The 25,496-nt window shown below is 40.5% G+C and overlaps 1 protein-coding gene across 12 annotated transcripts in view; it reads right to left on the bottom strand.

The window, feature by feature from the left end:
• PIGN (phosphatidylinositol glycan anchor biosynthesis class N) overlaps nucleotides 1-25,496 on the bottom strand; it is a 249,710-nt gene that overhangs the window by 204,330 nt on the left and 19,884 nt on the right. For 9 of the 12 annotated variants that reach the window (XM_072152718.1, XM_072152720.1, XM_072152713.1 and 6 more), the window contains 7 exons: nucleotides 16,551-16,796; nucleotides 16,213-16,334; nucleotides 14,782-14,880; nucleotides 13,002-13,108; nucleotides 11,400-11,524; nucleotides 4,110-4,240; nucleotides 821-928 (listed from right to left, as the gene is read on the bottom strand). In XM_072152718.1, coding sequence (XP_072008819.1) covers nucleotides 821-928; nucleotides 4,110-4,240; nucleotides 11,400-11,524; nucleotides 13,002-13,108; nucleotides 14,782-14,880; nucleotides 16,213-16,334; nucleotides 16,551-16,771 — 913 coding nt within the window. In that variant the 5' untranslated portion in view covers nucleotides 16,772-16,796. Of the gene's footprint in view, nucleotides 1-820; nucleotides 929-4,109; nucleotides 4,241-11,399; nucleotides 11,525-13,001; nucleotides 13,109-14,781; nucleotides 14,881-16,212; nucleotides 16,335-16,550; nucleotides 16,826-17,970; nucleotides 18,087-25,496 lie in introns of those variants that run through there. The other 3 variants (XM_072152719.1, XM_072152714.1, XM_072152723.1) reach the window with 3 other exon arrangements.

Genomic DNA, 25,496 nt, shown 5'->3' with positions numbered 1-25,496 from the left:
CTTTTCATCGCCAACTTATCATGTAAAATATTAATTGCCGTTCTGGTCGACACACCCACGGCCTCTGCAACTTCGCGCACTTTCGTTCATCGATCAGCGAGTATCATGTCCTGGACTTTTTTAATGATTTCCTCGGTAACCACTTCTGCCGGGCATCCTGGTCGCTCCTCATCAAAAACGGATGTTCGCCCAGGTTTAAATTCGTTGAACCAATATCTTATAGATGGCGAAGTGTCCCCATAAACAGCATCAAACTTTGCCTCCTCGCATTTTTTCCAATCCAAAAACAGAAAGTGAATTACCGAACTATACTGCTCTTTGTCCATCTTAGCGAAAATCACAAAACACGTCTTATTCAAATGGCTGCCAATTCCAAACTAACCTATCAATCAGTCTGTAATTTGTTTTGCCATTGTTTGATAGATGGTAGCACACGATGATAACATCAACTTCCTTTAGGAACGCTCTCTCTGTCGTCAGACACGGGTACTTATTGAACCTCCCTCGTAAATGTGAATGTGAAATATAACACTGTTATCTAAGATATAGAGTTGGTGATTTAGTTGAAAAAATATAGCAATGGGTAGAGAATAGTAATTTGACTCAAAAGTCCAAAATAACATTTTTTTAAAATCTCGATGCAACTGTTGTAATCTGGATTAGAGATATTCAAGTGCATAAGAAAGGTATATAGAATACAAATAATTTTCTCAGAATATGCTGCTTTTCGTTTAGAAGGATATTTTAAAAGTAATATTATATTCATACAATCATATTAGAAATGTGATGTTTTAATATAAAACTTTACTAAAGCTCATACCTGTTGAAACAGTATCTGATAAAAGATTTGCTCTTGGATGGTGTATCCCTGCTCCCCAAGCCACTAGTGGTGTTAAGGTTTCAGAAGGATGACCAGCACCATGAGACCCTGGCAAATTATAAAAACAATGAAAAGCCATCAATGATAGTTGGTATAACCATAGCATTGTACATAAAGCTCAGTTTAATAATGAAATTCTAGATTAATCTATAATTAAAGTTAAACTAAACTAAAAGTGCAGGAGATGGTAAACATTGTAATATAATTTATTAAAATAAACTATTCTTGTGTCCTTGCCACAAACAGTTATAAGCATAAGGCCCTCCTGACCCATTAGATGCCTGCAGAACACTAGACGTCACAGGAAGTCCTGAAAGCGGTTACTAGTCAGCAAATTGAACAATGGCTCCTCCAACTAAAAGGGGAAAGTTTATTAGGGCAAGTATAATATAGGTGAACTGTAATAGTATGTTGGTAGATGACAATAGGAGAATGTAGAGTGCTCACAGCTGAGTGAACTCCATACACCACAGGTGTTTTCTACTGTACATATTGCAGAAAACGCCTGTGGTAAACACCCCCTTATCAGTGCTGGCACCTATCGCGCATGTTGACCTGTTAAATACCTTTGACAATGCTACTAGAGGCATTTTAAAGCTAGTGGTGCGTGGGCACCGACATATTGGCTCAGATCGTCACTCGCTCTTTTTCACCATTTTGTAACACACAAAAAAAATTTCATAAAAATGTCATACAGTAGATCAATAGGTCATTCAGTATACAAAATGGTAGAAATAAAAAAGTCATCAGGTCCTATAAAAATTATACCTTTCCTAGCTCTGTAAACTGTAGTATAAAAAAAGTTATTAGGGTTGGGATCTGGTGAAACAAAGAATCTTTTTCGAACAAAAGGTTTACATTTTTAAAAAAATCTTTTAAACCCTGGCCTTAATTGTTTTTTCATTTCCATTTTTCACTCCCCACCTTCGAAAATGTATAACTTGTTTATTTTTACACATAAAGAGTTCTGTGATGGCTTGTTTTCTTCGTAAAATAATTGCACTTCATAGTGATGGTATTGAATATTTCATGCCGTGTACTGGGAAGCGGGAAAAAAATTCCAAATGCAATCAAAATGGTGAACAACCTAATTTGCGCCCGTTTTCTTGTGGGAGTGGATTATACAGCTTTCACTGTGCAACCCAAAAGAGATGTCTACTTTATTCCTTGGGTTGGTTAATCACGGGGATACCAAATTTGTATAGGTTTTATAATGTTTTCATACATAAAAATTACAAAAATTAAAACCTCCAGTACAAACAGTTTTTTTTTTTTGTTTGTTTTTTTTTTTTGACACGTTCTTTTTCTTAATTAACTTTATCTAAGTTGTCTGATCGATCCTACCATATACTGCCACACTACAGTATGGCAGTATATGGGGATTTTCCACCTCATTTAATAAAATGTGCAAATCGCACACTGTAATGAAAGGGTTAAAACGAGACAGCCTTAGGTTTTTGGAAGACTGTCATGGGGATCGATCGCCAGAAAACTGTTCTGTTACATGGTAAACAGGTACTCATACAGTTCTGTACACAGCAGAACTCCTTGGTTTTTAAAGGGGGAAAGCAAAAAAAGGAAATGTAAAGACAAAAAAGGGCATTAAAGGGAACCTGTTAGCACATTTTCACAAATACAGCTAGTGATAGTTAATAGGACTTTATAGAAACCTAACTGATATACTTCTTTTAGCTAAAATTTGTTTCCCTTACATTGTCATAAATCAACATTATGTTACATTCCTTGGCATATCCTGCTCGTTCAGCACCTCCCATCTACTCCTCCCATGGCTCTTCCAAACCCTTCATGTTATGTTACCAGGGTGATGTCATCTAAGGTCCTTTACATCTGCAACGTCTACCCCATGTATGTGTCTGATCACATAAAATCACAACATGCCTCCATGGATGGGGAAAAGTAGAAATCCATGGAGGATAAGGATGAGTAAAAATGCATGGAGGCATGCTGTGATATCATGTGATCAATTACAAACAAGGAGTAGACGTTGCAGATGTAACAGGACCTTAGATGGCATCACCATGGCAACATGACTTTAAGTGCCCAATGTTATAACAGAGCTCTCAATCATTAACAAAATGGTAGGGCAATGCAAGTAACCACCAAGTATGCAGGACCTCATTGGACTCTCATCAGGAGAAGTATTTATTTTATGTAAAAATGATAATTCTTTATTTATATAGCGCACACAGATTACGCAGCGCTGCACACATCGGTCCCTGTCTCCAATGGGCCTCATAATCTAATCAACCTATTAGTATATTTTGGAGTGTGGGAGGATACCGGAGGAAACCCATGCAAACATGGAGAGAAAATACAAACTCTTAAAATAAGATTTTAGCATTAGAAAATTAAATAGAGGTACTTTAACATAATAAAGTATTACTCACCTCTTCATCGTCTCTCCAATGCCACAGTCCACAAGATATCGGGGCCCCAGAGTAACAGACACCTCAGTCAATAATGAGCTTCAGAAAGACTACACTAGACATAGCTCTCAGGAGCAGATCATCTGGTGGACGGTAGCATCCAGAGATTGTTTTCAAGAAAAGGTAGTTCCAACAATCGTCAGAAAATAGTACCGGTTCATCTTGAAAACTAAAAATTCATTTTCATTAAATCCATTGTTGAAAACATGCAGGCACTTCTTAGAGGAGCACCTGCATAATTTTTACTGCTGAAACTATCATTTCTGGCCCTGACACATCTTTCCACAAAATGGCATCACTCCACACTGGCTGGGAGAAAGGGGAACTGATTAATGTCAACATTTTTTTCCTCACAATTTGTTATTGAGAGATTGCACAAAGGTTAAAAAAAAAAAAAGCTTTTGGTGTGTAAATAGGTTATTATTCAGTACCTAAAAGGTAATATAGGAATATGAGATCATACAATGAAACTGTAGATTATTAGGTGTCCTATAAAAGCAGGTAAAAAAAATAAAGTTGTGTTAATCTCTTACTGTTCTTGTGCTAACAGAGAACCTAGGGGAACAGCAAATGCTAAGAGTATTATGGCAGTGTGTTTCTTAAGCAAGCCTGGTGCACCTTTGTAAGCCTTCACCATGAGTATTACAAATATCACACAGATCAAGATACATATTGAAGGACAATTCCCAAGAGGTTGGTTCTTATTTGACAAAGGAACTGATAAAAAGCCTGGTTGAAAACACAGTTTGAAATAAAACACAGCACCGCACAGATCTACTCACCCCAGTCTGTCATGCCATGGTCAGAGGTAAAGATGAAAGCTGTTTTATCATCATTTCCATAAAAGTCTTCAATCAGGGTTACCATCTCTTTGACTCCTTCATCAACTTTTTTCACATTGTCTTTGTACTCGCTTTTGGGGAATGGATCAGAAACAAACTCATTGTAATGATAAGCAGGCAAGACATGAAAAAAGATAGGAAAGTGCAATAGGTTCCATTATCCGATACACATCTGGAAAGAAAGCTAGATATTCATTTTCTGTCTCATGGAGAGACCTGACAACGTAAGAAGACGTGAGTGACCTTCATGTCACATTCACCATTTTATTTCATGAACAATATTACCAATACTCGAAAGGCACAAACACCTCATACTATAGATCTGCTGAAAAACACAACTCAATATACAGACGGTTTACAGTTTTGATACATTTCTTAAGCAGTGTTGAAGAAAAGGGTTTAAGTACCTTTCATGGACTAAAAGAGCTATTCGGAGAGTTCCTCATAGATTGAGGCCTTGATCATATTACTGAACAATGAGGTAGGCAGATTTAATTTAAAAAGTATATTGCAGCTTGATTACATGTTCTGTCACCTTGAACAAGTAGCACTTTATCACACTTTGAGAATTTAGGTGTATAATAGTATATCCCTTATTTAAAATGATACTATACTCTGTTTAGTTCCATGTAGCAGATACAGAATGTGTTACGCATATTTTTTTCCTCATTGGGATACACAGCATCGTGAGAATAGGCCCAACAGTCAGGAGGCTGACACTAGGTAGGAAAAAAAGGCGTTGACTCAGTCTTGGTGGAAATCACCCTCACTTCTTACTTTATGGGGCATTTTTCTGGACTTCCTGCTGCAGAGGAGGGCTCCGATTCACCCCCAACCCACCAGTTTGTTTTAGGCCCCTCTGGACCTCCAGAGTGGTCCGAGAGCCAGCCCTTCTGAACACCTCTCATTTTCAGCAAACCTAGTCCCTGGCTTTTGCTGTGACTAGGCTCTCAGGCTTTCTCCTAGCCTTCCCACAGTTCTCATTGGAGGTGTTTTGGTGTCCCATTTGGACGATGGCTGAGTTTGAGAGTTTGTGGCAACAGGAAACAAAATAAGAGTTTTCAGTCCTCCCCCGGTTGTTTTTTCCTGTTGATGCCACCCAGGTCCCCCTCTTGGGCAGCACTTTTTTGCTGACCCTTCTGGTTTAAGTGGTTATAGTTCCTGTAAAAGCTTCAGATTGTCTCAGTGGGTTGTATTCAAACTCTTTTAGTGTTCACAAGAAGGATGGATCCCTCATACCCATCCTGGATCTCAAAAAGTTGAATCGATTCCTCTGGGTCCAGGGATTCCAGTGGAAATTCAATCTCCATATCACTATCACAGAGTCTCACCAGTGCTTCCTCCACTTCGTGTTGGGTTCTCAGAATTTTAATTTGTGACCTCACCCTTCAGTTTGGCCACGGCTCCCCAATCATTCACCAAGGTTATGACAGACTCCATATCACTTCTTTGTCCCAGGGGGGTTTGCTGTGACTCTGCCTCGGGTTTACATGTTGGTGAACACTGTCTCTTACAAGGAGACCCTGTACAGCCTGTAAAACACTATCGACACAATCTAGTGTTTCAGATGGCTGATCAATGGGAATTCCTCGCTTCCCCAAAACAGCACCTGCAATTACTGCCATCGGGTGCCCCATATGATCTTGCATGCAAGTCCTTAGAAGGGCGGTTTACAACGTCTGAGGCGGTACTATACGTTCAATTTTACACTCGTTCCTTTCAGACAGCCATCTTGTACTATTGGGAGGAATCCCTGCTGTCCCCAAATCAACCTATCCTCCTTCCCTGGTTCATTCAAAGGGTGGTGGATTTCCTCTACGGTAATTCGCTTGGTGAAGTCCCCCCCCCCCCCATTTGTCCATAGGTAAACCGCTGTCTCATAACAAGGTTGTATCCAAATATGAGCTTCCTCCCTCAGAATTTTTCCAACTTAAGCAATTATTACATTTTGTGCAATCAATCCCACGAGGTACGTCCTTAAAATTCCTGCACAACATTTGAAGATATCTGCCTAAATGACCCAATCGGTAGAGGAACGATCTCACTGCTATTCTCTATTTTCAATGCGCCCTCACTGGACATCAAGTCACGCTTTATGGAACAGTGGGAGGCTGACCTGGGATTCCATTTCTCCCTGCCAAGGTGGAGACACTGCTGTAACACTCTAGCAAAAGGCAGCCAGCAAGTTTAGTTAACAGAAACCTCTCTTAGGATACTCCATAGAAGGTACTAGGTTTACACACGTCTTGCCAATATGTACCCCCACCTGCCAAACAGTTGATTCCGAGGCTGCAATGCCCTGGGCGATATAGTCCATATATGGTGGCACTGCCACATAGTTGCCTCCCTTTGGAACCGCATGAAAACCCTCATCCACTCTGTTGAGTAACACAACAGCTGTAACCCCAGCAGTACTACTACTAGGAGATAAACCAGCAAAGATTAAAAACAGAGCCCATCGCTTAGTCCAATTTATAGCTTTAACGACTAGAATTCACATAGCAGCTAAATGGAAATCTCCAAACCTATCCTTTACCGCGGTTAAAGGAAACCTACCACTTGTAGTGGCAGGTTTCTGATGGAAATACCGGGCACCAGCTCAGGGTGAGCTGGTGCCGGAGCTTATTTTTGTTAGTGTTTTAAACCGCGGTATCAAACACTTTTTAAACTTTATAGCCGGTGCAGGGAGGTACGCGCTCGGTGCTTACCATGCGCGCGGCTACATAGGAAGTGAAGGAGAGCCGCGCGCATGGTAAGCGCCGAGCGCATACCTCCCTGCGCCGGCTATAAAGTTTAAAAAGTGTTTTAAACCGCGATACCGCGGTTTAAAACACTAACAAAAATAAGCTCCGGCACCAGCTCACCCTGAGCTGGTGCCCGGTATTTCCATCAGAAACCTGCCACTACAAGTGGTATGTTTCCTTTAAGAACAGAATCAACTTTCTGATGTTGGTCGAGAGAATTGAGGCAACTAGGACAGATACTTTCCCACCGTTTAGAAGGGATCTGGAACCCATGGATCACTTCACAAGGCTTCCCCACCCTCGAGAGAGATCTATCCCTGTCCCCTTAATGGTCCATTATGTATCAATGTGGCTTCAGCTCTTCTTCACACATAGTCTTGGTCTATCCATACTCTATACAGTTCTAGTGATCTTGTAGCTGGATCTGTATGCTTTTCTCCTTCCCCTATGTCCCCTTCATCACCCTAGTTCCCCTATGTGTGGTTTTGAACGATACAAAAGCTGGTTATATACAAAAAAATTTCTGTTTTCATTACTAATCCTCCTGCGTGGGGTACACCTTGCGCCTTGACCTATTGTAAGGCATTTTCCTATGTTTTTCAAACAATAAAACCTTGTTGAAACACAGTGATCCTGATCCCCCGAGGAGACCTTGCTGCCATTGTGGAACGAAGGACTATATTTCTTGATCACCATACCCCAATTCTAACGAACTATCCCATGTGGCTCCAAAGCGACAAAGCCACAGCCGTGGCTCATCTCAACTATCAAGGTGGTACCAAAAACGGGGAGGCCCTTGAAGAAGCATCTTGCTCCCTACAGCTGGCTAAAAAAAAAATGTCCCATTTCAGTTGTCCACATTCCAGGTGTCAACAAATGGATGGTGGATTACTTAAGCAGCACAAGGTTGGATCAAGGGGAGTGGTTCCTCCATCCGGAGGTCATTGCACTGCTTTGTAGACTTATTAGCCTCACGTCTCAGTCACCAGCTCCCCACTTACATGGCCAAGGGAAGGTATCCTTAAGTGATTGCAACTGGCGCCCTGGTAGTCTCCTAGAGGCAGATCAAGCTTCTTTACCTCATCCCTCCACATACCTCATTGATTCTTCACTGCATCATTAAGCGGGTAAAGGGAGAAGTTCCAGTCATCCACATGGTCCGTGACTGGCTGTGCAGGGCTTGGTACACAGATCTGTTTTTTCTCCTGGCAGATGCAATCTGGATTCTTTTGCTTCACCCTAACCTCTTTTCCCAAATCCAAATTTACCTTGGCTACAAGGTGCGGCTGTTGAAACCACCGTGCCTCAGATTCAAGGGATTCTCAGCTCCTGTCATTCAGACAATGATTAAAGCTCATAAACCTCAGTTTTCCAAGATCTACCACCAGGCTTGGAAGGCCAACTTATGCTGGTGCAAGCGAGTTCCATCCTCCGGCCTCTTCCACTACGAGCTCCTTTCCTGCAGTTGAGGCTGGACCATCTCTTAAGAGCCAAGTTTCAGCTTTGTCCATTATGTTCCAGTAAATACTTGCTTTTGTCCTCAGGTTTAGACATTTCTTCGGGAGGTGGTGCATTGTGCCCCCCTTACTGGAACCCTTAGCTTAATTAAGTTCTGGAGGCTCTTCGATTCCCTCCATTTGAGCCACTACTGGAGGTATCCTTTTGCTTCCTTTCTTGGAAGTTTGCCCTCCTGGATAACATCCTTATGCAGGGTTTCAGTGCTGGCCAACTTTTTTTTTAAATTATCACTCCTGGTGCTTCATAGGGACAAGGTCTTCTTGCGCCCTGTACCAACCTTTCTTCAGAGGCGGTTTCCTCTTTTCATCTAAACGAGGACATCGCCTTGCCCACTTTTTACCCTTCTCCATCGCATCCACAGGAGGTTTCGCTACATAAGCTTCATGATGTACAGCCATCTGAACTTATCTGGCTATTGCCATGCCCTTCTGACATTCGGATACCCTGTTCATGATTCCTGAAGGTCAGCATAAGGGGCCATACATTTTATAAGCTTTATCAGATTTATTCCCTGGCCTCTGAGAAGGTGCTTTAGACAGCTTTGTGCTAAGTTTTGTGCATGGCAACATGTTCCCCTCGCTTTAGAAACTGCTTTGGGACATTCCATGGTGCTGTGTTATAATGTTTCAATGAAAAATTGAAGATTCACATATTTAACGCAAAATCAGTTTCTAGTTTCTACATTGGGGGGACATAGATTCAACCCTCTGCTTTATGTTATGACCTTTTCAGGGCTATGGCTGTGTTTTTCCTGGATTTTTTTTTATTTTGAGGGGTTTTTTTCAATATTTTTTGCTCCTACTGCTTTTGCACAAACTGATCAGCATACCTGTGCCCGAGTCATACCAACACTTTTTTTTTCTACCAAGTGTCAGCCTCCAAGCATGACCACGGCATGTAAGGGGATTCCTACGTGCTGCTTACAGGTGCTAACCAATCCAGTGCCAGGTGCCAATCCTGGGTCCGATGACAAGCCCTTGCATGTTAGGCCTTGCCTCCGGGCAGGACGCGACTGTAAATAACAACCCAAAAAGAAAAGCAATTACAATTTCACAAGTGTTATACAAAAGTGCAAGGTTTAACCTTTTCCATATAGGCATTTTCAAGCATCAGCATGCTAAGTTATAATATATACTCGAGTATAAGCCGACCCGAGTATAAGCCAAGACCGCTACTTTTACCACCAAAAACTGGGAAAACCCATTGACTCGAGTGTAAGTTCACACAGTGAACACCAGAAAATTTTCATCCAATCCCTTAACAAAAAATGTTCTAAAAAGTGGCCAAAAAAGTTATGTGGCTCATAATGATACTACTGAATAAAACAACTCTTCTCACAAAAAATAAGCCCTCAATCAGCACTGTCAACTGCAAAATATAGCCGTTAAACCTGAAGAAAAATGGCTACATGATAAAGCAAAAGGGATTTTCTCATTTTTTGTTTTTATTCAGTATGATTGAACAAATGAAAATAAACAAATATAAATAAAGTATTGCCATAATCCTAGTGACCTTTAGAAAGAATATAACATATCCTAACCAAGAATGAGTTAATAATTGCGTATCAATAAGATATAGATGCCTTAAAGTGAAATATCTGTAAAGTGCATCTCATTCTGCAAAAATAAACCCTCATATGTCCACAGTACCTCAAAAAAATAAAAAATGTTATAGCCTGTAAAATGTGACAAAGCAAACTGGCTCTGAATGGCGCTCCTTCCCTTCAATTCACTGCCATGTACTACCAAATTTGGGTACTGGCACACACAAGATAAATCGTGTTACCAACTTTACAGTTTATTATTATATTTTATCCATTGTGAATGTATTTTTTTTTTTAAATATATTAATTTAGCCCAAAAAAAATTACAATTTCAAAATCCCACCTCCATTTTGTGAAACGCTTAAATTGAAAAATATGTTGTAAAAGTTGTTTTACATATGTTGAGGTATGTAGTTTCTATAATGGGGTTTTACTATTATTTAGGTTTCTCAAAGTCACTTGAAACCCAAACAGGGTTTCTGATGAAAATGTGAAAAATCACACCTAAAGTTCTAAGCTTCCTAACATCCTACAAAAATCAGAGGTTGCATAAAGAAAACCCATGCTGACATAAAGCAGATATTAGGGAAATCAAGTTATCAAGCTATTTGGGTAGTCTATTTACCTGGAAAGCATAACATTTCAAACTGGAGGAGATCTTCTGAGAATTTTTTCAGAATTGTTGCCAAATTTCAGGTTTTTTGAGGAAGAAACTCAAAACTTATCACCCAAATTTTTCAACTAACATAAATTTCAATGTGTTTAACCTATAATTTTTTCCCAATTTAATAACAGACACATTTTGTTTGTGGTTTTTTTTTGGGTGGGGGGTAGTTTTGAAAGCTTATTTTTTTCCTTCAGTTATACAAATAGTTTTTGCATCTTGTACTTGGTAATCTGTAGGGTTTTGATTTTTCCTTTGTAGGAATTTATATAATTGTTTTTCTATATTTTTCTATGAAAAACTTTGAAAAGGAGAAAAGTGAGCTTTTTAATTCTCACTTTCTAAATTATTTACCTTCCTTGTCACAATTGCTTTGATATAAAGGATTAATCATTTCTTATGGCAACAATTTTGTGCATTTTTTTGGTGTATTTGTTTCTATTATACATATTAGGTCATAAGACTTTTTCTTTTTTATTTAAGATTTTTAACTGAAAATGAGAATGTGAACCACAGTTACAACCTCCCCACCCCAGACTGTTCAGCTAATCTAGAGTATCTGCCTTCTAAAATGAAAGATTTCCCACTGTCCAGTTTCCCTTTAGATTTCTCAAGTAGACGCTTAAAATTGAATACTATAAGATTTTAAAGAATGTATTTGTGAACCTACACATTGTAGGGTTTCTGACAAGACCGAAATTATAATTTTTTCCAAAGATATATGAGAGAACACAAATACCCTCTTGTCTCTAAGTACATACCGTGAACTTGGTCTATGAGCATGTCCATTAGTGTCCAAACCAAGGAGATGAAGGAAAAAAACTACTTTATCACCATTGAGTTTATGTAACAGGGTTTGGTTCCTTTCAGCAGACCTAAAAAAAGACTTAAAGAGGAAATTATGTTTAAACCTTTGCATAGTATTTTTAATACTGTGAAGGTAATATGCAGATGTAACAAAATAATTAATATCACATCTGTGGGTGTCAACACAACAAACCCCTTAGATAAGCTGTTCTTATGTTCCCAGTAGGCATTAAAAACAGAGTGAAACCGGGCTATAACCCCCGGGTTATAGGGGGTTAATGCAATTCAGCATCTCTCTTTCAGTTCCATTTTCTGTTTATAAGCTGATCCAAGGGGGTGGTGGATGTTGGAACCCCACCAATCAGATAATCCAAAATTTTGGCCTATAAATCTATCTAGTTTATGTTGTGTTGGGGAAGTAATTCTTGAAACATGATATATACCAGTGGTGGCGAACCTATGGCACTGGTGGCAGAGGCGGCACTCTGAGCCCTTTCTGTGGGCACCCAGGCCATTACCCCAGAATGAAATTCACCAGACAGAACTCAAAGAATCTGCCTGCAGAACCTTCCTACAAATGATTAGCGAATTTGCTCTCCTCCTTTCAACTGCGTTGGTGTCTTTAGGAGGCTGAAGGATTGAAAGTTGTCAATGAACAAGGAGAAATACATTACTGCTTAAAGTGCTGCACTGGCACTTTGCAATAAATAAGTGGCTTTTGGTTGAAGTTTGGGCACTCAGGCTCTAAAAGGTTCGCCATCACTGATATATACTCTTACAAGCACCAAAAGCCAAAGGGGCATCACAGAAAGAAGGTGTCAGATGTAACTTAATAACATACTTTGGGGTGCATTTTCCCCCTTTAACCCCTGGTAAAAATAAAACACCACTTTTAAATCAACACATTATTGGAAAAAAAATAATTTGTTCTAAAAAATACATCATGGTGATCGCAATTGTTTTCTTCAAACTCAATAAATACAAAAATGTCTGTGTCAAAAAAAAAAAAAAAAAAAAAAGGAGTCCAAAAATATATGATCACAACCAAAGAACAAGATCTGGTGAATAGGCCAGCCAATATAGATTGTTAAACTTTCACATGTTTATTTATATGCACTAAAACACTTAAAAAGCACAACATGTTATGTGCATTAATACCCAAACCACCTAAAAATAATGGTGGTCGGCAACTCCCCCCGCTATTGCCCTAGTCCAGGCCAAATTGTACACACTGGTAACGAGTCAATGATTAAATGCAAGTCCTGAAAGGTATAAAGAAAGTGATAAATATCAACACGAAGCTTGCTGCAGGAAGAGGCTGCTGCCCACGAGTGTTGCCATAATTTTTAACTAAAAGAAGGGTGCCTGTTAGTCAATAGGGCTCTACGGGAACCTGCTACTAGCTGGATTTGTGAAAATATGAGATGAAAAATTCCTTAAAAAAAAAAAAAAATCAAATTTTGGCACTTGACCACTCTTGAAATACAAATAATTTATTAATTTCTCCAGTTTTCTGTATCAATAAACCATAATAATGTTGGGCGTTTTGTACTAACCTTCACCTGGTCGAATACCCAAGCATCCAGTTTAGTCGCATCTTCAGAAGCAAAATCTTCACTTTCTGCTGAATAACAATGTGTAAACACATGGTCGCCACTAGCACCTTTTGACAAAAATAACAAAATAGGCAAAAATTTTAAGATATTTTGTGTTTTTTCATCCAAATCATACAAGACTGCACTAAATATCAGCTACATGTATTTAAAGGGGCTTTCAGAAGGAACAACATTGACAGTCTGTCGTAAAAGTCCTAAAGTGATTAGCAGACACGGATCCCTGTCATAATGAGTGTCACATAAGAGTGAAGTGGTCAAATGTTGTGCCATGACCAACAATTATGTTTACACTAGAGTGGAGACTGGCCTACTGCAGGTTTTGAGGTTCTTATATGCATGTGAGCTCGATGATTTCGGTAGGTTCAAATGTGTATGTTGGCCACCATACTTTTTTTTCAAAGATGGTATCATTTGAAAGAAGGATGCAGAATTTAAACTACAATTCCTGAAGTGCCAAGCAGAGATGTACACTCACCGGCCACTTTATTAGGTACACCATGCTAGTAACGGGTTGGACCCCCTTTTGCCTTCAGAACTGCCTCAATTCTTCGTGGCATAGATTCAACAAGGTGCTGGAAGCATTCCTCAGAGATTTTGGTCCATATTGACATGATGGCATCACACAGTTGCCGCAGATTTGTCGGCTGCACATCAATGATGCGAATCTCCCGTTCCACCACATCCCAAAGATGCTCTATTGGATTGAGATCTGGTGACTGTGGAGGCCATTTGAGTACAGTGAACTCATTGTCATGTTCAAGAAACCAGTCTGAGATGATTCCAGCTTATTGACATGGCGCATTATCCTGCTGAAAGTACCCATCAGATGTTGGGTACACTGTGGTCATAAAGGGATGGACATGGTCAGCAACAATACTCAGGTAGGCTGATGCTCAATTGGTACCAAGGGGCCCAAAGAGTGCCAAGAAAATATTTCCCACACCATGACACCACCACCACCACCAGCCTGAACCGTTGATACAAGGCAGGATGGATCCATGCTTTCATGTTGTTGACGCCAAATTCTGACCCTACCATCCGAATGTCGCAGCAGAAATCGAGACTCATCAGACCAGGCAACGTTTTTCCAATCTTCTACTGTCCAATTTCGATGAGCTTGTGCAAATTGTAGCCTCAATTTCCAGTTCTTAGCTGAAAGGAGTGGCACCCGGTGTGGTCTTCTGCTGCTGTAGCTCATCTGCCTCAAAGCTCGACGTACTGTGCGTTCAGAGATGCTCTTCTGCCTACCTTGGTTGTAATGGGTGGCGATTTGAGTCACTGTTGCCTTTCTATCAGCTCGAACCAGTCTGCCCATTCTCCTCTGACCTCTGGCATCAACAAGGCATTTCCGCCCACAGAACTGTCGTTCACTGGATGTTTTTTCTTTTTCGGACCATTCTCTGTAAACCCTATAGATGGTTGTGCATGAAAATCCCAGTAGATCAGCAGTTTCTGAAATACTCAGAATAGCCCTTCTGGCACCAACAACCATGCCACGTTCAAAGGCACACAAATCACCTTTCTTCCCCATACTGATGCTCGGTTTGAACTGCAGGAGATTGTCTTGACCATGTCTACATGCCTAAATGCACTGAGTTGCCGCCATGTGATTGGCTGATTAGAAATTAAGTGTTAACGAGCAGTTGTGCAGGTGTACCTAATAAAGTGGCCGGTGAGTGTATTTCTCTCTCCATTAAAAACACAAACTGAAAGTGCATACCTTTAGCAAACATGGGTAAGATATCTGGGCTACCCCAACTCCATGTGTGGGTACTTTCATTGAAGACAGAATCAAACTCAACTGGATTTTCCTTCCAGCCTGGGGATAAAAATACCAATATAAATATACATACAGAAAATCACAATAAAGGAGGATAAAATACAAATCCTTAAAACATGATTTCTTCTATTGTTATGTTTATTGCATTTGCAAAGGTTTTCAAGTGATTTTTTTTAACTTTCCAAGAGAATCTAGGAATCTAATTGGCCTACCCAAGATTTATCACTCAAACTACTAGTCTCCTCAGGTAGGGTTTGTATTGCCCGTACTAGAAATCGCTCTTATGTGAAATGTTGTGGAATAAAAAATTGCCAGAAAGTTGCAAAAGAGGCTTGAGGGCAAGTATCATGTCAGATGCCCCTATTGTCTGTTCTATAGTAGTTAAATGAAACAAACTACTTAAACAAAAAAAAAAAAAAAACCTCTGCTCCTATTCATCTTGATCCCAGCGCTGTCCGTTAATAGTTTTGAAACGCCAGGATCACCTAGAAAAGAAAGTTATAATTAGCAACCAGGAGGGTGGGGACGAGATGTCCGGCTCTCAGGGCTGCTAATTATACACACCATACTGCAAGAGGGAGGTGACGTCACACATGATGTCCTCTCATGTGAGGTCACCTCCCTATCCCATGCTCACACTAAACATGCTAAAAATTATTCTGAACTATTTGAAGTAATTCCTCTTTTGAAATAATCATTTGGGTGATCCAGTTTGGTTATCTCATGTACCTACAGCCTTTACAATGTAAATGTTAGATTATTATGGTCTACATTTATTTTGCAAAGATTTTCATTTTTTGGAAAGGTCACTGGTTTCAGATGCAGAACTTTTCACGCCCATTATTGAAACCTAAATAACTCAAGACCTTTATTGCGCCTTCATTATAAGCCTTTTATCTCAGACCAAAGTCATTGGACTTTGACAATAAAAATCCCTGGCTATAACTATATATCTGCCATCTACATGACAGTTTTAATACTTTACTAAATACTATAATGACAGCTAAATATTCATGTACGCAGTTGAAGAGAACATAAGAAAAAAGTAAAGAAAATAAACAAAATGGTAAAAAAAAATTGGCACAGTGCACAGTAGTGTGAGAGGGATTACAACCACAGGAGTGAGTTCTTCCTAATCTCAAAGACGGGAAATTATCCATAATATAGGCCACTGATATTAGAACGATGGGGTCTGACACTTGAAACACCCACATTTAATTGTGCTAGTAAAACAAAAGCAGTTTTGAGTTACTAAATATGTAAGTTTTATTGTAATTCCACAAATGGATTGCTCATGAAGGCATCAGAACAGCTCACCATGTAGTGAGTACTATTGTAGAAAACGCCATCTACATAATATTTTTTGCATACCTTTTGCAACTGCACTGACATCTTCATAAAATCCAGCAATGAGTGCAACATGCCCTGGTCTGGACTCTGTAGGTACCCGAGTATGAGAAACTCCCCAACTACCCTTTGATTGTATTATATTTCTGAAAAAAAGCAGTATATAAACATCAAAAGCAAATCATTTATTATGGCTATGAAATAAAATGTGTGTAAAAATATTACATCCCTTTAATTTGTCAGTTTTCATTCAGAAGTCACATTTTTCTTCCAATCAGTCGCTGAAGCATTTCAAAACAGTATTGTGGCTTCTATCATTCAGTGGACATATTAGTAATACTAGTCTTGCACGTTATGCTCACCTAAGATACGAAGCTCTAGGATGACCATGTTCATCCAACTCAAAAAAGGTGTCGGCTCTTAGTCCATCAGCCACAAAAAGAACAAGTCGTTTGGCAGGAGGTGGAAGCAGTGTATGCTGTGGAGTCATGCCATGGACCAGCGGAGAAGTAAAGTAGATGTCAAAAATAGATGCAAAGAAGATAAAGTGCACTATCAGACCAACAATGAAAAACAGCAGCATCCTCAAGAAAATGTGTCGTCACTCCCTGTAAAGAAAGAAAATGATTTGTGCTAACTGTAAAAAAAAAAAAAAAAAAAAATCAATATAATAACTTTTACAGCATATTCCTTGCAATATTTTTCTTAAAAAAAGCATTTTTTCTGTATGAAAAATGTGGCCATGTTGTGCCTTCGAAACTAAACTGCTGTCCTTGGATACGACCACCCCCATATTCTGGCATCAGCGACCATCTGCCTTCAGTGTTCATTACCACAGAATGGCTGTGGGACATGCAGCAGATCACAGGCATATCATATGCAAATCCAGCAGTGGAGGTGGTATTGAAGGACAACAATCTTGTTTCTAAGGGATAACATTTAAAGGAAATTATCTCCATACAGCTACATTTTCTTAAGAAAATATCACTAAGTACTGGAACGGGAAATATGAAAAGTGAAAAAACATCTTTTAAATGTATAGCATATTGACAGCATGTTTAAAAGAAGGTATCACCAATTTACTTATATAACACAATGATCACCTTTTTTCTACTTATTGATTACTTACTACTTTTTACATAAATAGTAATATGGATAAAACGTATGTAATGAATCTTTATTTTGAAAAAAACAAATGTGATGTTCCAGCTGCTCATTTTTATTAATTGCATCACATTTGGAGCTATATACACAATAAACAATACTATAGACGAGCCATCTACAACTGTGATTTTGTATTTAGCTCAGTACTGCCCCCTTGTGACACTTCCTATTATACACATATGATGATTCACTGAATCCGGTGTGATTAACAGACAAGGAAAATCTCCTAATGCACGATGTAAGCATGTAAAGAGATACTTCACACTGAGTGAAAATCAATAAGGGAAATGTGGTTCTCTATGGTAGTCGCTATCTAAATGATTTAGGAGGAGCTGCTCGAAACAAAAACATTGACAGACACATATTATAAAAGCCCTAAAATGCAAGACGGGAGCAGTAAAGCAGAATATTTTATGTTCATACACCATGAGCACTGCCTTTACAGATGAATTGGAGGTCATAGAGGTCGTACATGATTTATCAGGCCATACATGATACTGCTTCAGCAGAAAGAAAGCATGGAGGGTCTAGCAAATTCCAAAACTCATAAAAAATTCTGCAATTTTCTTACATATGCATCTGTTCCTCCTACATTATTCAGTCCTGCACATGACATACCTCCTAGACTTCTATATTTTACATCAATCTGCCCAATTTATCTTCAGGGATTATGAAGATCACATTCACTGTTGTCATCCGCTATATAAATTGCTTGTGGTAACCCGCTATAAAACCATTTCATTATGTATGACCCTAGATGAAGAAAACTCGTAGATCAGCCGTGCATGGAATAGCAATCTTCTGCTGCGTAACATTTGGGCCACTTTAGCATAATACCAGCATACAAACTCTAATTTAACTGAATGGTAGAAAGAACAGAATTAGACGTTATCTAAAAATATATAGTAAGGCAGTCTAATAATGAGTCAGTTACATTGTTTCCTTTAGAAAGAAGAAATAACAAAATTAAAACAAAAACCTTTATTTAATAATGCACCCGTCACCAGTAATGTCACTGTCAATAAACTTTATTAAAGGGATATGAGGGCCGTAACCGGGGCCTGCAGGAGGTTGAGGGGAACAGGAAAGGAGTTTTCTACCAACTAGGCCCGGTAATTGTGTGTTTATAGCATGGAGGAGTTAAAGATATAACAGATAGAAGGAGTTCGGCAAGTCATATGAATCTTTTAGCTGCTGAAATGCTCTCCCTTCAGCCCCGTTAGGCAACAGGGAAAGTTCAGAAAGAACTGGGTTATTCCAAAAGGGGGTGAAGGAGGTCCTTACCCCCCTCTCCTTCCTCCCAAATGGGAAATGTTCAGGTAAGGTATGTATATTAAAATAGGGGCCAACAAGAAGTGTCATGGTGCATGGTTTATCAAGGTGGAACATCCAAGGAATGCCCGCCCAAGAGTATAGCATAAAATTGGGAATGCCCACCCCCCTCCTCTCAGGGCCAAAACAGCAAGCTGTTGGAAATCCTTGCCCTCCCCCTCCCCAAACAAATAGGGCTATACAACTACGAAGCTTCTGAAAGAATTGGCAAGGTATATACACTGGTGCAGGACATACAGGATTTTAGGTAGGAGAACCAGTTAGATTAAGTTGACACAAGCATGTAGGGATAGGAAAAGTTTTGACCATGCCCGTGTCTTCAGTGTATAAGCTAATCATCTCCACCCCCTACCCATAGTCAACCCTTTAATGCAAAGCGAACTGCAAAGTTTCAAAGCAATAGCATATTGGAGGGCAGCCCTGGCGTGTTCCCCTAGCCATGAGAACTGCCTGTAGGTTAATCCATTTTCCAGAACAGAAGCCATGGGGGAGTGATACAACAGGCAGACCCAGGTCATGAACTACCTAGGGAAGCCAAACTGCTCCAACGGTATGGAAAGTGTGGAGTATACACTCACCGCCCACTTTATTAGGTACACCTGTCCAACTGCTCGTTAACACTTAATTTCTAATCAGCCAATCACATGGCGGCAACTCAGTGCATTTAGGCATGTAGACATGGTCAAGACAATCTCCTGCAGTTCAAACCGAGCATCAGTATGGGGAAGAAAGGTGATTTGTGTGCCTTTGAACGTGGCATGGTTGTTGGTGCCAGAAGGGCTGGTCTGAGTATTTCAGAAACTGCTGATCTACTGGGATTTTCAGAGGTCAGAGGAGAATGGGCAGACTGGTTCGAGCTGATAGAAATGCAACAGTGACTCAAATCGCCACCCGATACAACCAAGGTAGGCAGAAGAGCATCTCTAAACACACAGTATGTCGAACTTTGAGGCAGATGGGCTACAGCAGCAGAAGACCACACCGGGTGCCACTCCTTTCAGCTAAGAACAGGAAACGGAGGCTACAATTTGCACAAGCTCATCGAAATTGGACAGTAGAAGATTGGAAAAACGTTGCCTGGTCTGATGAGTCTCGATTTCTGCTGCGACATTCGGACGGTAGGGTCAGAATTTGACGTCAACAACATGAAAGCATGGATCCATCCTGCCTTGTATCAATGGTTCAGGCTGGTGGTGGTGGTGTCATGGTGTGGGGATTATTTTCTTGGCACTCTTTGGGCCCCTTGGTACCAATTGAGCATCGTTGCAATGCCACAGCCTACTTGAGTATTGTTGCTGACCATGTCCATCCCTTTATGACCACAATGTACCCAACATCTGATGGCTACTTTCAGCAGGATAATGCGCCATGTCATAAAGCTGGAATCATCTTAGACTGGTTTCTTGAACATGACAATGAGTTCACTGTACTCAAATGGCCTCCACAGTCACCAGATCTCAATCCAATAGAGCATCTTTGGGATGTGGTGGAACGGGAGATTCGCATCATTGTATGTGCAGCCGACAAATCTGCGGCAACTGTGTGATGCCATCATGTCAATATGGACCAAAATCTCTGAGGAATGCTTCCACCACCTTGTTGAATCTATGCCACGAAGAATTGAGGCAGTTCTGAAGGCAAAAGGGGGTCCAACCCATTACTAGCTTGGTGTACCTAATAAAGTGGCCGGTGATTGTAGAAAGAATGCATGAGGAGACAAAGGCACACAGGCTGCAGCTGTTCCCCCTCACAACCCGATGTTGGCGGCTAAAATAAATCAGCATAGTATAGGCCAGTGGTGGCGAACCTATGGCACGGGTGCCAGAGGCGGCACTCAGTGCATTTTCTGTGGGCACCCGGCTTTCACTTCAACACACCAGACAGGACTCACAGAATCTTCTTCCAGTTCCAAGCAACTTAAAAGATACTTTAAGTTGTATTTTACTGTGATACTTACTTTGCTACTTGGGACTGGAGGAAGAGGGAGATTGAGTAGACAGGGGCAAATTGTCTTTGGACGACCTTTTGCTGGCCCCACAAATCTCTGTGTACAGAGGGACACTGGAAAGAAGCTAAAATTATGCAAATTTTTCATCTTTCTACTGTGTTGCTGTCCTCAGGAGGCAAATATGATTGAAAGCTGTTGAAGAACAGGGGGCAATAAGTTACTGCTTGAATTTTTGGTTGTCAACTCAAGATAAATAAGGGGGGTTTCGGGTTGCACTTTGGGCACTCGACCTCTAAAAGGTTCGCCATCACTGGCATAGGCTATAAAACTGGTGACAAGTTCAGTTTAAAATGGCAGGCCAGCTGGGAAAATATTTTTAATCCAGACTCAGAATGGGATTAAAACATAATATAAGACCTCACCAATGCCCCACCATTTTTCTTCTGGTTCCCTTGATGGGTGGAGGGGTATTTCCTCAGCAGTCAATTGCAATTTATTCATAGATCATCAAGTTCTATTGTATTGTAATTACTGCACAGCTACCTCCACCCTCTGGAAGGCAGCATGACACGGACGTTGCAAGAAATCCCAAGGGCTTTACAAAAACCTTACTAGGTTAAGTACTATATGGGTGATCCTATTAGGATCTTGTATTTACCCTGGTAAAGTTTTGCAATCATGGCCAACCCCTTTAATTTTGGTTATTTGGACGCATAGGAAATGACCACTAAGCCAGTAACTGGAAGATCTGTGGGCACCCTAAAAGAGCCTGAACAGGTGAGGAAGGTGATGTGACCACTAGTTCGGGCAAAGGATATGGTCTCCTACATTAGGGGCAATGTTATTTACTTTGTTTAGACTGGGTTTATTATCATTTTACTATATGAAACAGGAACTTTTGTTAGGGTCAGAAATACAAACAATGAGAAATCAGACCCCATAAAAAGGGAAAGGGCCTGGATTTTTTGCACATGAGGATGAGAACTAGAGTAGCAGGAGTTTGTCCCACGTCTTCCCAACTTCAGTATTGAATGATATATTATGAAATATGTCGGGAAGACAGAGTCCAAATTGAGGGGAAAGTGGTATCCCCTTCTTTTACAAATGTTTGTGTTTGCCTGCATTAAATTTTATTGTAACCTTATTAAAAATTAGGTTTTAGATTACTATTTGGGATTTTGATTTGAAAAGGGTGATGTTGTGACAGGAGAGATACAGCTCCTTAATTTCCTTGGATTTTCAACTAGAGTAAAAAACCCCATTATAAAAGCCCACTACAGACTGGGTCACTTTTGGGCATCAGTGCATGAATTATTAGATTTTGTTTTCTCTTAGATTAAACTCAAGATATATTTTGTAGATTTTCCTGTTGGATTGTCACGATACTGGTGGAACGGGAGCAGGAGTCCAGTAGTCAGGTAAGGTAGAGGAGGCAGTACACGGATAGTCCGCAGGGGGCTGCAGTAGCAGTCTTGAACAGGAACATAGGGACCAGAGTAATAGTCTGTTGTAACTCAGGAGCTGAAGGTGCAGTATAGACAACCTGCAGTCAGCAAAGGTGATGTTCCAAGGAACTAGAAGAAGATCTCTAGCGAGAAGGTCTCCTTGGTGCACAGGCTATACTCAGTAAACTGAACAAAATACTAACACAAAGCAGGAAGTGTCAGACACACACACATACATACACATATATATATATATATATATATATACACATATATATATATATATATATATACACATATATATATATATATATATATACACATATATATATATATATATATATATACACACATACACACACACACACACACACACACACACACACACACACAGACCAATCAAGGTAAACTGAGGGTGGTTCTAATCAGGAGAAACAGGTAACGGGTTATACAAGCAAGTTCAACACAATAGTCCAGTGACAACTATTCAACTAGCCGAGTGGCTGAGCAAACAAGGAGACAAAGGACCAGACATCAGAACGCAGGGTCCGAATCCTGTCATGGGTGTAGCTGTATAGCCTCTATCTGTATTTACTTTAGCAACTTTGGGAATTTGGTTAGAAAGCTCAAGAGTGCTTCAATAGGGGATGGTATGGCTCACAAGCAAACTGGAATACCCCCTCAATTCTCCCCTTTAAAGAGGTGTCCACTTTCAGCAAATAATTAATATTATTCATGTAATAAAAAGTACATTAATAAAGTAAAGTACCGTATATACTCGAGTATAAGCCGACCTGACAAAGACCCCTAATTTTAACACAAAAAAACTGACATAACCTATTGACTCGAGTGACTCAAACCGAAAATGGGAAATGCATTGGTCACAGCCCCAGTATATAGCCAGCTCCTTGTAGTATATAGCCAGCCAGCCGCCTGTAGTATATAGCCAGCCAGCCGCCTGTAGTATATAGCCAGCCAGCCGCGGGCTTGGCCAGTTCACATATAAGTTTCAAAAAAAGTAAATGCAATTGGTAATGAGCACCTTGTGTTTTATATTGTGAACCCTGGCCCTAAGCCACACAGAATCCATTACACCAAGTTTGGTTTTACAGTCTATTTTAAGTCCATTCTCTCTATCCTGATCACTGCCATGGGGACAAAAATAAAATCACAGAAGCATAAATTTTTATGAGTCACCACCTCACTGAGAGACAGTCCTGATCATGAAGCCCTGCTTTCTGTGCCATGATCGCACCCCCAACCCCCTGTCTTTGTTTTCCCTGAGGTCTGATCAGCATAGGCTGACTGAACTAATACCCTGCAATACATCAGCATTGCAGTGTATTATCAGATGATTGCTTGTACATGACCCATGGCCGAAGTAATAAAAGTTTTTTAAAAAATGTGATTAAATTTTAAAAAATGAATTAATAAATGCTCAAAATCCCCATTAACACATAAAATGACAATGTGAAAAAATTTAAAATCATACATAACACAATCCCCACACATATTGTATCACAGAGTCCCTAACAACCCATAGAATAAAAAGAAATCATTATTGAACCCAAAAAAGGTTAAAGTCCACAAAAAATTATGATTTTTACCTATTTTATCCCACAAAAAAAATGCAATAAAATGATTAAAACCAGCTCTGTAGACAAAAAAATAAAAGTGTTATGTTACCTGGAAGACGGCAATGCCTTGTATACAGCCCGTAAGCCGCCGGCCCCCTGGTATACAGCCAGTAGCCGCTGGCCCCCCTGGTATACAGCCAGAAGCCGCCGGCCCCCCTGGTATACAGCCAGAAGCCGCCGACCCCCCTGGTATACAGCCAGAAGCCGCCGGCCCCCCTGGTATACAGCCAGAAGCCGCCGGCCCCCCTGGTATACAGCCAGAAGCCGCCGGCCCCCCTGGTATACAGCCAGTAGCCGCCGGCCCCCCTGGTATACAGCCAGAAGCCGCCGCCCCCCCTGGTATACAGCCAGAAGCCGCCGGCCCCCCTGGTATACAGCCAGAAGCCGCCGGCCCCCCTGGTATACAGCCAGTAGCCGCCGGCCTCCCTTGTATACAGCCAGTAGCCGCCGGCCCCCCTTGTATACAGCCAGTAGCCGCCGGCCCCCCTTGTATACAGCCAGTAGCCGCCTGCCCCCCTTGTATATAGCCAGTAGCCGCCGGCCCCCCTTGTATACAGCCAGTAGCCGCCGGCCCCCCTTGTATACAGCCAGTAGCCACTGGCCCTCCTTGTATACAGCCAGTAGCCGCCTGCCCCACAGGTTATAGCCAGTGCCTGCCCACCCCACTCCGTGTAGATAGCCTGCAGCCCTCTGCACAACCTAAAAAACAAAAACTCTGTTCTCACCTTTCCAAAGCCCCCTGCAGGTCCTCTTCTGTCTTCTGCTCTGGCTCCATCGCACACACCATGACGTCAGACGCTTGCTGACACCATAGTGTGTGCCAATGACGACGCACAAACGGCTAACGAAGACAGAAGAGGACCTGCAGGGGGCGTTGGAAAGGTGAGACATTTTTTATTTTCATTGACTCGAGTATAAGCAGAGTTAGGGTTTTCAACATTTTGTGTGCTGAAAAACTCAGCTCATACTCGAGTATATACAGTAGGTTTTATTTATTTTTAGCTTGGTTTTCATGTCATCGTACTGACCCATAGAATAAAAATAAGATGTTTATTTAGGATGTTATTTATTATGTGGTGAACACCAATAAAAAAAATAAGGTAAAAAAACTATTACATAACTGATGCTTTTCCACTCCTGCTCCCCCTAAAAAGTTAATATGTTTTCAACAACAGGGAATACCAACCCCAAAATGGTATCACTGGAAAATATCTCATCCCGCAAAAATAAATTGCCCACACATTTCAAAAATTAGGAACCCGTAAGGAAGGCATATGGGAAATGTTACTCAGTAACTAATTTAGGTGCTAAAACTACCTGCCTGAAAATGAGATCATTGAGAATTTTGAAAATGTTTAAAAAAATGTATCCGTTTTTTAAATTTTTTTCTATAAATAAACAAAAAAATCATGAGCAAAAATTTACCACTAAAACTAGTGTGACGAAAAAAAAACAAATCTCAGAATCACTTTGATAAGTGAGTGTTCAAAAGTTATAACCATATAAAGCGACGCATGTCAGAATACAAAAAAATGGGGCTGAGCCTTAAAAGTGTAACAGTCATTTAAAAAAACTTTTGATATGTTGTAGAGCAGGTTATTTTAAGCCTTTTTGCAATTCGATTAGTTAACTGAATCTTTCTTCTTCCTCTTGTATTCTGCAGACTTCCCCCTGTTGTTAGTGTCTCCTCAGATTGCTGTTGGTAGGCACATTCTGTCTTCACTGAGGAGCGGACTAGAGAGGTAGAGACACACTCCCTTCTCTCTCCCTGCTCACAGCCGA

This window comes from Engystomops pustulosus, chromosome 5 (genome assembly GCF_040894005.1).
Source record: "Engystomops pustulosus chromosome 5, aEngPut4.maternal, whole genome shotgun sequence".
NCBI classification, from domain to species: Eukaryota; Metazoa; Chordata; class Amphibia; order Anura; family Leptodactylidae; genus Engystomops; species Engystomops pustulosus.
The sequence above is the reverse complement of the archived record's forward strand: the minus strand, read 5'-3'. Positions and strand labels throughout refer to the sequence as shown.